We start from the raw sequence: 12,931 nt of genomic DNA on the forward strand, positions 1-12,931 counted from the left end.
AAAGCAGCAGGGTGGGTATAAAAATTAACATGATCTTGGAATGTAGCGCTAATGACACGGACACAGAAAGGAGCAGACAGGACGAGTGCTAACTCTCAGCTACAATTTTTATTAAAATGAAGAACATATATATATATGTAGGTGATTGCAAAAACCACAGCATAAGAATGTGACAAGGTAAAAACATCAGTTAAACATATCAGGAAGCAAGGAAGTCAAACAAGGAAACACACATAAAAAAAGATTACTTCAGATTAATACACGTATTGTGAAGATACTGAAATTCACATTCTAACAGAGACAAAGATGCATGGCTAATGCAAGTGTCTCCAAATCTTTTGATGTGGAATGCCTCAATTATTTCCCGTGTGGTTTGGCATTTGTGCCTGGAAAGAATTTTTGTGTCTTCAAAGAAAGGTTTACAACCACAATTGAAACAATGTGACGCTAGATGTGATGCATTAGGGTTGTTTAGTGAATATTTGTGTTCTTTTAGACTAATATTAATACACCTGCCGCTCTGTCCAATCTAAGTTTACCCGCACTTGAGTGGAATCTGATAGACTATACCAGTGTTACAAGGCACTAAAGGGGACACAATCTAACGCCGCAATCATCTTTTTTTGCCACCCTGCTCAAGTTTCCCATTTATCATAGGGCACATGCTAGACAACTTGCGGGGGCCGAGAAAAGACACAAAAATTATTTCCAGACACAAATGCCAAACCACACGAGAAATAATCGGGGCATTCCACACTTATGCCAGCAGTAACACTTAATAGTTGCTCTCATAGCATTTGCAGCACTGCCAGAGCACGCTGAAACAAGCGCCCGAATATGCCATGAGTGTGTACAATACGGAAAAGTGATGCACTCACTCATTCCTGCTCGTTCAGAACTCCTGTGATACTTTGTTTACGACGGAGACAAGCAAATGGTACCGAATGAATGCAAGCGGGCACTTTTCTCGCACTAGTACAGGCACGATGTCAACGCACGTTCATGGCGATTCGTTCGTGGACTTTAAAAATAAAAAAACATTAGAGAAACTTAATCTTTGTGCAGTTACGCGACACCTGTCAGATCGTGCAAGACGGTGTTTGAGGTTACTGCCAAATGCAGACTTTATTTTCTTTAATCGCCATCGTTTCGCAAAGCGCCTTTTCGCTGAGCTCACCGCTGAGTCGCCGTCGGCTTTGAGCATGTCGCTACCCGTCGAAGACTGTGCATAACCCCGCTCGCGAAGGCGTACGACAGTGGTCACGCAGCAGCAGACTGCGCTTCCGGTGAGGGGGGCACAATTTGGACCGAGACGGACGCTCTTCGGCCACCCCCCGAGGTCAAGCGGAAACTGCTGACTCACCTCGTCTTGGAAGCCCCTCGGGCCGGCGGGTGCACGGCGTGGATGGAGCGTTAGCGCTGCTGGGGTCGTCACCACCACACTATCGGCGGCGCTATCACCTCACTCCTATCGCCCGCCCCGGCGCACGCATCACCGATCACCGCGAGAAAGGCTGTGCTTCTTTGCACACATCACCGAGCCCACTTTGCGCACCGCACCACTGGAGGAAGACGGTTTCGCCACCACAAGCACCAACACGTCCCGTTCCCGTTTCCGCTTGGATTACGACGCCACAAGCTCCAAAAATGCGTCTCTGCTGGCGTCCACACCAGTCGACCGATGCAAAAGGCGCCTTCATGCGCCTGCACATCTACGCCGAGGGCGCCGCGATCAGCCTTTGAGCCGGTGAACACTTTGCATCGGCAACGGGGGTCGCTCGAGGAGAAAAGCTACCTGCGAGGGAGCAGAGGCGCTGTGCATCCGGTATGCGATGAGGACTGACCTTCGTACGTACAGTACCTACATTCGCATAGTAAGCGATTCTGGGAGGCATCAGTTAGGAAAGACGCTCATACTATGGCTCATACCAACCATACCGACATACTTCAGTTTCACAGCTCCGCTCGAGAGATGGCCGAAGTGGTGGTCACGCGAACTAGCGGCGCTGCGATCACGTCTTTCGTCACTTTTTGTTTCGTTTCCGATTGAAGTTGCTCCATTTCTGGTAGATTTCCGGTTTCCATTTTGAGAAGTAGTTATTTCACAGTTCTTAATTTTGAGCCTCTTTGTGAAAATTTGTGATATCTGAGCTAAGTATTGTAAATGCGTTTCTGGTAATGAACTTGAAACTTGACTTCTGCTTTCACTTCTGGTTTCATGTTGGTTGCGCAGCATCGTCTGCCGTTATCCTTCTCCGTTCTGTAGGTGTTGTGTGATGTGTCGTGATTTGCTCTCTTGAAAAGCTTCTCGAAGAAGCGTTTGCGCGTCTCATGACAACAAGAAGTTCCCTATGCCGTGCTGTTTTGCCCCCGGCTGCACCAGCGGCCTGATACACGATGCCGCTGGTCACCATTTATTCGCACCGCCGCAAGGTGCTGGAGAGTTTAAAAGTTGGGAACGCATGCTACACCGAAAAGACAAACGCCTCACAAACAAATCAAAAGTGTGTGAACGCCACTTTGAGGACGACGACATTTTGAGATACTACAAGCATGTTGTGGGTAACAAAGAAATATTGATTCCTCGCGGGAAATGGATGCTTGCTCCCGGCCCACTTCTTCGGCTCTTTCCTGGGCTGCCTGAGCACATTTCAAAGCCAAAAAAATGTGAAGCGAAAGCGACGTCCACCAAAAGAACGAACGCAAGTGCCGGCAAGTACATCGGGCGAAGCTTGTAGTGACAGCGCTTCAACTTCAAACCTGCTGTTGTGCTTGGAAGAAGGAACTTCAGAAATATGCGCTACACACTTTGTGCTCAACGAGCTCACGAACGTGACACTGCCTTCTGCGCTCTGGAAGTTCGAAATTGTTGAGGACGACGCAACACAGAAGCGATGTGGAGTACTATTTTATATGAGGCAACTGGTAGTCGGGCATTGCGAGTAATGAAAACTGTTGTGCTTGAAGAGGAGGGTACTTGCTGCATAAACGGCTACAGCAAAATTCACAAGAGGCTATTTCGAGCTGCGACAAGCATTGCAAGTGTGGAAAGAATCCTGAGAGAAGCAGGCAGCTTGAACATATGTGTGCGGGCGTGAAAGCAGGCCAGCGTGACACGGCGACATCAGATAATATGCACCACAAGCAGTGCAATGTACTTACAAAACAACTAGTCTGCGCGCGTTGTCTCCGTCTACAGAGTAAACTTCGACTGACCATTAAGGCTCCGAGCGCAACGCTCAAGCGATATCATAAACTATGCAATGTGAAGAAAAGGCTGCTTACGGCTGCTCTGCATCAAAAGTAAAAAAAAAAAAAGGAAATTTTGGCTTTGAAGAAAAGGTTTTCTGAAATGCCCGATAACAGAATCGAGGAAGCGTTGGCCGAACTTCCGCCTTTACAGTGATTTGCATTTATGACGTCGTTTAAACAGTTCAAAGCAAAGTCTCCGTATGGCGCGCGGTACAATGCGGACTGGCTTCTGAATTGTTTAATGCTGAGCATAGCGAGCCCTCGAGCATAAAAGCTTCTATCTGACATGAATATGCTGCCCTTGCCCGCCCTGAGCCGCCTCACACAAATTCTGAAAGGAATGCAATGGAATACCATGCAAGTATGGTTTCAACCCTCTGTGTATTTAAACTATTGAAAAACAGCTGGGCAACAGAGCAGATGGGAAGAAATTCGGCACACTGATTTTTGGATGAAATTAAGTTGCGCCAGGCGTACAATTTCAACAAGTCAACCTTCAAACTTGATGGTTTTGTGGACTACGGTGGTACTTCAAATGAAGGAACTGACCAACTAGTTCCAGAGCATCCGCTTGTGCTGATGTTCGTACCACTTCTGGAGAGCTGGGTGCAACCGATTGCCACCTTTGCCACGAAAGGTGCTGCGCCTGGCAATATTTTAGCAGAGCTGGTGTTGCAAAGCAGTAATGCAATTGCTTAAACATGGTGCTATGATGATCGCCGTAGTCAGGGACGGAGCTGGGAACAATCGCTCGATGTGGCAGCAGATGGGAATCAGCGGCAGCGTAACCTCACATTCTCACAAGATTCCACATCCATGCCTGCCAGAGCGCGCGTACCTTTATTTCCTGTGTGATGTGCCACATGCCCTGTAGTGCGTACGCAACCATTTGCTCAAGCACAAATATAGACAGGTGAGCTAGCGTAGTTTATTTCATATATAACCTGTGCTGATTGGAGTCGATAACTCATTGACAGAGCAGGTGCAAGCAGCCAGAAAGAGGGCAAGATTGCTTTGAGCAAAAGTAGTTCAAAATTACTTTTTGTGCACAAAGTAAATAAAAAGTGTCACTGTGTTTGTTTGTGTTGTTCGTCAAAAAGAAAATGAATTAAGCTTTGACCTGAATATGTTCATAGTATTTAACTTCGTCCTTGTCACTGCTCACAGATCACTTCCAACTCATTTGCACGTCCCATAATATCCGCGAACAACTATAAAAAATACATGTGTCAATCAAATTTATTAGGCGAAGAAGCGTTGACGGGGGTGGATCAATTCACCCCAGCGTTGTCTCAAGCGACTGCTGGGCGTGATGCGTTAATGTCCCTACGTCTGCACAGGCGCTCGCCGTCTTTAATTACGACACATCTTAAGAATAAGCAGCAAAAATAAAGCCCCTGCTGAAGGGAGCACCGTGGCGCTTTTATAAGTAAAAAGTTGGTTGAAAAGCGGAATCGCCGTGCACGACCGCTCATTTGCGGTTTAGTTGCAGCCTCTAAAGACTAGCTAGACATGTCATTCAAGGGTCTTGGCATAAAATATTGTGCGGGCAGCCGAAGCACAGTCGTCAAAGAGCGAACGGCACAGGCCAGTTGCAGAAAACGACCCACCGCAGAGATGACATCGCAGGAGTAGACGATGCGCGCTGCGTGACAGATGCGTCACTGCAGCGCCGATAGTGCAGACACCGTGAAGTCCCCGTTACTTATGCGCGCGGCAGGTTTCTCACAAAACTAAGACTGCGTATCTAAACTACATTTACCGACGGATAAGCGCCTGCAGGCCAGTTGGTGCAAACGACGCGTCGCAGCAGGAGCAGACGACGCGAGGCGCATGACGAAAGACGCGACTGCAGCGCCGGTAGTTTCAGTGACACCCGTTGCGGCCACGTCGGCCAATTGGCTCGCATAGGGAGATGCGAAACTGACGTATGTCTAAGCACGTTGGCTCATACAGCCTCAACCTATCGCCCATCCGGGCGTGTCGCTGCCATCGACTTGCACTAGGTCACTCGAGACCGTCAGCGCAGCAAACTATGCGGCTCGGATAGCGCATGCCTGAGCTTTTTCTGCTACAAACAACAATACCTTCTAACCAGAATAAATTGAAGACACACACACACAGCCATTGCACGCAGCCCTATCGCCTCGAGAGGGTGTTCGACCGAGTCAGATCCTGAGAAATATGGAAGAAAGTAAACCGAAAGTAATTGGGTTGGGAGAGTGTTGTGGTACGTGTACAGGAATTACATTGATTCACAGTGGAGGAAAAAAACTATATATATATATTGACACGTGTACTTATCTTTATCGGGCAACCATGTTTCGCCGCCTAACAAATGTAATCGCACAGCGTGGGACGCGCCTGCATGTATCCGAAGTTTCTGGAAAGTTATCGATGCTTCTATCCGCTGTCTGTTGTCGCCGAACCTTATATGTTATCTGATTTCATCACCTGACGCGAATGGCGTAGAACTTTGTGGAAGGCACGCGGGTCCGAACGATTAGTCTGGAACATTCGACGACTGTTCTTTAAAAGCCGACGCGCTTGACCCGCTGATCAGATTTCCGACGATCGCCGACCGTGTTCGCCGCTATCGTTGTGCTATAAGTGTAGCCTGTTTTTGTGGGCACAGGTTCGCCCAATAAAAGCTAGTTTTGTATTCCACCGTATTGCTGCTTTCTTCACCGTCACTACCACGTGACATCTGGTGGAGGTGCTTGTGCGTTCATGTACCGAACGCCCCCGCAAAGCCGCGATCCAAGCCCGAAGCCCGAGGACAAAACCAACATCGCCCAAGACCAGCGTGCTAGCCGCAGACTGCAAGGACTGCCCCCAGAGCACGGACTTCTACCTGAGACGACAAAGAAGATCGTGGTCAAGACAACCCCAATGGCTGCCCCAGCGTCCCCCGTTATCCTACAACAACCTCGGGACCCACCGACCTTTTATGGAGCAGCGACTGACGACCCAGAATGCTGGCTGGAGACCTACGAACGAATTGCGACATTCAACAACTGGGACGCCCACGACAAGCTGCGGCATGTCTACTTCGCCTTAGAAGACGCCGCCAGAACGTGGTTTGAGAACAGGGAGTCGACCTTGACAACGTGGGACCTGTTCCGTAGCGGCTTCCTGCGCACCTTTACAAGCGTCGTGCGCAAGGAAAGGGCCGAAGCTATGCTGGACGCCCGAGTGCAGCTACCAAACGAGAACGTTGCCATCTTTACGGAAGAAATGAGCCGTTTGTTCCGCCACGCCGACCCGGATATGGCCGAGGAGAAGAAAGTCCGCCTGCTGATGCGTGGTGTGAAGGAGGAACTTTTTGCCGGAATGGTACGAAGCCCACCGAAGACCGTCGACGAGTTTCTTCGCGAGGCCACCAGCATCGAGAAGACACTCGAGATGCGAAACCGGCAATTCGACCGCCACACGAACTCGACAATCTACGCCGGAGTTCAGTCACTGGCCACCGACGACCTACGCGAGACTATCCGAGCTGTCGTGCGGGAGGAGCTATAAAAGCTGTTCCCATCATCACAGCCTCAAGTGGCTTCGATTGCCGACGCAGTGCGTGAGGAGCTCCAACAACAACTTGGAGTAGCCCCTGAATCGCCGCAGCCTGAGCCGCAAGCGATGACCTACGCCGCCGTCGCGCGCCGTCAAGGTCCCCCTCCGCGACCGCGCCAGGGCCCTGTCACGCCGCAGTTCCGTCGTCCGCCGCCGCCAGCACGACCACCCGTCGTCCAGCGCACCTACGCGAGGAAGACGGGCATTTGGCGCGCTCCTGACCAACGCCCGCTCTGCTACTGCGGAGAAGCGGGTCACGTCTACCGACGATGTACACACCGGTAGATGCGAGGTTTCGCCGTGAACGCTCCGCGCCCGCAGCAACGTGAACGCCCCCGGGATATCGCCGACTACCTCGCCGCTACTCAGTGGAGCTCTCGACGACCGTCGCGTTCGCCATCACCAGGCCGCTACCTGTCGCCGCAGCGCCGACCATACACTGGCCCAGCTCGGGGCCGGTCGGCGAGCCCATATCCGGAAAACTAAAAGCAGCAACCGATGGAGGTGCGGTTGCTGTTCGTCGAACTGACGAAGATCCTCCGCCGCCGACGAAGACACCGAAGAAACTACCTCGACGACATAACGACACGCCGCCGTCCCGACGAAATCGGGAAGTCAAGACTACACCGACGAAAGACGACTTGACGACGCGACGTTCCAGCTTCAGTTCAACACGACGCAGCCGTGATCCGATGCCAAGCCCTAATTGCAATGCCAGACAAAGAACCACCGACCTCGACGTGCTTCTCGACGGCCACGCAGTCACCGCTTTAGTGCACACAGGAGCCGATTACTCCGTCATGAGTGGACCCATCGCCGCTCAGTTGAAGAAAGTTAAAACTGCATGGGAAGGCCCTCAAATTCGGACCGCTGGAGGACACCTCATCACGCCGACTGGAATCTGCACGGCAAGAATAACCATTCATGACTAGACTTACCCTGCCACCTTCGTTATCCTCCAACAGTGTTCACGAGACGTCATTCTCGGTATGGATTTCCTGGACCAACACGGCGCAATCATCGACCTGAAGTCGAAGTCAATAACGCTGTCGGAAGATAAATCGATGCAGCCGGAGAGCCCTCGTAGTCACCACGCCTTGAGTGTGCTCGAAAATCAAGTGAGCATCCCGCCTCGCTCCAGCATTGTTATTTCGGTCGGCACCAAAACACCCGCTGACGTAGAAGGCGTCATCGAAGGCGACCAACGTCTACTGCTAGACCGTGAAATTTGCGTCGCAAGAGGGATCGCTCGACTGCATGGAGGGAAAACTGAAGTGTTGCTGACAAACTTCAGCCAGGAGTTCAAGCACATCAACAAGGGCACGACGATCGCGTACATCGAGGAAATTCTGGAAACCAGTAACGCGTTTGTCCTCTCGGATTCCGCCGTATCTACCCCGACGACCATGGTTCCCGAACCAGACTACGACATTAATCCAAGTCTCCCCGTGATTAAGCAATAGCAGCTGAGAAGTCTGCTCCGACGATACAAAGGCTGCTTTTCGACGTCATCGAGGATTCGACAAACACCAGTCGCCAAGCATCGCATCATCACCGAGGAGTGCGCTCGACCACTCCGCCAGAGCCCTTACCGAGTTTCGACGCGAGAACGTAAAGCTATAAGAGAACAAGTCGACGAAATGCTGTGCGACGACATCATCCAGCCATCGAAAAGCCCGTGGGCATCCCCTGTTGTCCTGGTGAAGAAAAAGGACGGAAACCTACGTTTCTGCGTTGATTATCGTAGTCTGAACAAGATCACCAAGAAGGACGTATACCCCCTCCCACGGATAGACGACGCATTGGATCGGCTCTGCAACGCTAAATACTTCTCGTCAATGGACCTCAAGTCTGGCTATTGGCAAATAGAAGTCGACGAAAGAGATCGCGAAAAGACGGCCTTCATCACCCCAGACGGCCTCTACGAGTTCAAGGTTATGCCATTCGGACTGTGCTCGGCGCCTGCAACGTTCCAGCGCGTGATGGACACGGTTTTAGCAGGATTGGAGTGGCAGACCTGTCTCGTTTACTTGGATGACGTCGTCGTCTTCGCCGGAAATTTCGACGATAACCTGAGGCGGCTTGCGACAGTACTAGAGGCCATCAAGTCATCAGGGCTTACTCTGAAGCCAGAAAAGTGCCGCTTCGCTTACGGTGAGCTTCTGTTCCTAGGCCACGTCATCAGCAAGTCTGGAGTCCGACCCGACCCGCAGAAGACAGCTGCCAGTAAAGTTCCCGCAGCCCATCGACAAGAAAGGCAGTGCGTAGATTTCTTGGCATGTGTGCCTACTACAGGCGATTTGTCAAGGACTTCTCACGCATCGCTGAGCCGCTGACAAAGCTAACTAAATGTGACGTCGAGTTCAAGTGGGAAACGCCGCAGGCCGACGCATTTCAAGAACTCAAACGACGCATGCAGTCACCGCCCGTACTTGCGCACTTCGACGAGCACGCCGATACCGAAATACACACTGACGCCAGTAGCTTAGGCCTCGGTGCCGTCCTAGTCCAGAGAAAAGATGGACATAAACACGTGATAGCTTACGCTAGCCGGTCGTTGTCAAAACCGGAAGGCAATTATTCTACAACCGAAAAGGAATGCCTCGCCATCGTTTGGGCTACAGCGAAATTTCGCCCTTACCTCTATGGCAGGCCATTCAAAGTGGTCAGCGACCATCACGCGTTGTGTTGGCTAGCTAACTTAAAGGACCCTTCAGGACGGCTGGCACGGTGGAGCCTCAGACTACAAGAATACGACATCACTGTAACATACAAGTCCGGACGAAAACACTCAGATGCCGATTGCCTATCACGCGCCCCCATTGACCCGCCGCCGCAAGATGACGAGGATGACGACGCCTTCCTTGGCATAATAAGCGCGGAAGACTTCGCCGAACAACAACGAGGGGAGCCGGAGCTAAAAGCCCTAGTCGGGTATTTGGAAGGGCACACCGACGTTGTCCCTAGGGCATTTAAGCGTGGAATATCTTCGTTCACGCTTCAAAACAACCTACTCGTGACGAAGAACTTCTCACCAGTCCGCGCCAACTACCTTCTTGTTGTTCCGTCGGCGCTACGTCCAGAAGTACTGCACGCCCTACATGACGATCCGACCGCTGTGCACCTCGGTTTCTCCCGGACGCTATCGAGGATACAAGACAGGTATTACTGGCCGCACCTAACCGCCGATGTCGCCCGTTACGTCAAGACATGCCGAGACTGTCAGCGACGCAAGACACCACCGACAAGGCCAGCGGGATTACTACAGCCGATCAAGCCTCCTTACCGACCTTTTCAGCAGATCGGGATGGACTTGTTAGGACCGTTTCCGACATCAACATCCGGAAATAAGTGGATTGTCGTGGCGACGGACTATCTCACCCGCTTCGCTGAAACTAAAGCTCTACCTAAAGGCAGCGCAGCCGAAGTGGCGAAATTTTTCGTCGAGAACATCCTGCTGCGACATGGTGCTCCAGAAGTCCTGATCACCGACAGAGGAACGGCTTTTACAGCAGAGCTCACGCAAGCCATTCTGCAATACAGCCAGACAAGTCACAGGAGGACAACTGCCTACCATCCGCAGACGAATGGTCTCACGGAGCGCCTGAACAAGACCCTTGCCGACATGCTAGCAATGTACGTCGACGTCGAGCGCAAGACGTGGGATGCGGTCCTGCCGTACGTAACATTCGCTTACAACACGGCGGTGCAAGAAACAACACAGATCACGCCATTGAAGCTGGTTTACGGCAGGAATCCGACGACGACGCTCGACTCCATGCTGCCGCACGTCACTGACGAGGAAAATCTTGACGTCGCTACCTATCTCCAGCGCGCCGAAGAAGCCCGACAGCTCGCCCGCCTTCGAATCAAGAACCAGCAGAGGACCGACAGCCGACACTACAACCTCCGACGACGCTTCGTCGAGTACCAGCCCGGTGACCGTGTTTGGGTTGCCTTTGGGTTGGCGGTAACTGGTGACACGCGCGTGGTAAAAGCGAAATGCCATACTAAAACGCTGCTGCCACGCACGGAAGTGACGTCACAGTTGTGATGACGTTGTTTAAACAAGTATGGCGTGTTCCGGTTTATAGTTTTGCGCGCGCTGCTGGAGCTCCTTCAGCTGTTCAGCCTAGCTAAAACACAATTTTACGGTTTCTTAATGTGTTGTGTGATAGAATGTTGTTCTAGTTAGTTGCGCTGGAAGAACCGGATGGTGTTCGAGATTGCGATCTCGAGCCACACTTGGGCGCAACGCTGGAGCAGCTCGTTTCCTTATGCCTTGGAGCGCGTTTATGGTTGGTAGTGTGATCTTGTGCAGCTCCTGTTACGTTTTTCAGTGCTGTTGCTCTTGTTTGTTGAATTTACTGATGTGAATGGGACATATGTGGGCTCTTAGTTTGGCAGAACTTTTTGCTCTTATGCTAAAAACGTTGAAACTCGTTCCAAGTGCTTGTTGCCGCAGTTGCCGCTTAGTGCTGTGCATCGATCGCGAAAAAAAAAAATTGTTTCGTCCTTCGTAGGATTGCTGTTGCAGATATTGCCTGAGTAAGTGAGCTGTTGCAATTTTTATATCGCACTCGACGTCGCATTTACCTCTACTGTTTCTTGTCTTTCATGTTCATACTGTTCCCTTGTTTATGTCGGATTTTGGCGGCTAGCGAATCGCGACTTGCTTGAGCACCTGCTCGCCACAGTTCAAAAGGAACATGTTGAGCAACCCCAATGTAAACTATGAAGACAAATATTGCAGAACGTGGCCCAGCCGCTCATAATTCTACTCTGGCTCAATTTTGTTGTAAAGCTTGGCTAGACCAAGAAATTTTCTTACATTTCTTCCAGCTAGTTTGCTAAGCTGCTATTTAGTATTGCTTCTTTTGATGGCGCTATGCGAGGTACCAGGTTTGCGCAAATGTTCCTCGCAACTTGTTTACAAACACGATGTAGGTTCATTGCAGGAACCTGCATTAGGTTATAGATGTGAGATGCACGCTAATATGACCGGTGTGGGTTTGCAGGTCCATGCATGCCACTCTCAAGCAAATGCCAAGTTTCCATTGTATGGGTCTTCCTTGACTTCGCAGGGCTTGTTTGGTTAATCCCTTCATCTGTGCAATAGAATGCTCATAGGTCTTGAGCCTTAGCCTGATCCTCTTGTCCAACAAAAAAAAAAAATCTTTTAGGCATTGCGTTAGGGAATATATCTGAGTGACAATGTGACAATTTTTGCCTCTATAACCTTTCTTTTCTCCCATCTTATCAGTGAAGGCCTTGTTCGAACAGAGTGCCGTGCAGTGACAGAAATTCTCATCACCCACTCCTGCCAAAGCAGCTGACAGTGAAAAGTCTGTTGAAGCGACGGTAAACAAAACGAATAGCCTTCCTCTGGACCAATTCAATACAATTAATTTCACATTGTTTATATGGGCTTCATACAGAGGAAGCATATTCTAAAATTGGGCGAATCAATGTTTTGTATGCTACTAATTTAGTGTCCCTCGGAGCAGCAGACAAATTACGGTGGATGTAACCAAGTTTTTTTAGCGCTTTACTACAAATGTGATTATATGTTTGGACCTAGACAAGGTGGGTGTAAAAATGACGCCTAAATATTTGTATTGAAAAACTCGTGTTAGTGGTACACCGTTGCACATATAATCAAAACATACGGGCTTGCTTCTGTTAGTAAAATACATTATAACAGTTCTATCAAAATTGATGCTCATTTTCCAGGTAGCAGACCAGTCACAAAATGAAACAAAGGCATCTTTAAGGCGCTGATGATCAGCGAGTGAGTCAGCTCGGCTGTACATAACACAATCGTCTGCATAGAGACGTATTTTTGAAGTAACATGGTCTGGAAGGTCGTTAATAAACAATAAGAATAGTAGAGGGCCAAGTACAGATCCCTGTGGGACCCCTGAGGTGACGTCGACTACAGATGAATCCGCAGAATCATAGCATACGAATTGGGAACGCATAGAAAGGAAACTGGAAATCCAAGATAATAACTGAGGGTTATTTAGAATATTATGGAGTTTCAAAAGAAATTTAGATTGTAGTACAGTGTCGAAAGCTTTGCTCTAAAGTCAATGAAAATGGTGTCAAT

At 50.1% G+C, this 12,931-nt stretch overlaps 1 protein-coding gene across 4 annotated transcripts in view; it reads right to left on the bottom strand.

Annotated features, from left to right (window-relative positions):
- Positions 1-1,964, bottom strand: part of ZnT63C (solute carrier family 30 member 1) — a 131,479-nt gene extending 129,515 nt beyond the window's left edge. For 3 of the 4 annotated variants that reach the window (XM_050185302.3, XM_050185301.3, XM_072288024.1), the window contains exon 1: positions 1,364-1,964. Coding sequence is in view for 1 of the 4 variants with exons in the window: in XM_050185300.3 (XP_050041257.2) it covers positions 1,178-1,204 (27 nt within the window). In the remaining 3 variants the exon portion in view is untranslated. Of the gene's footprint in view, positions 1-1,177; positions 1,276-1,363 lie in introns of those variants that run through there. The other variant, XM_050185300.3, reaches the window with a different exon arrangement.
- Between the last annotated feature and the right edge of the window lie 10,967 nt (positions 1,965-12,931).

The sequence above is a fragment of the Dermacentor andersoni genome, chromosome 4 (genome assembly GCF_023375885.2).
Source record: "Dermacentor andersoni chromosome 4, qqDerAnde1_hic_scaffold, whole genome shotgun sequence".
In the NCBI taxonomy this organism is placed as follows: Eukaryota; Metazoa; Arthropoda; class Arachnida; order Ixodida; family Ixodidae; genus Dermacentor; species Dermacentor andersoni.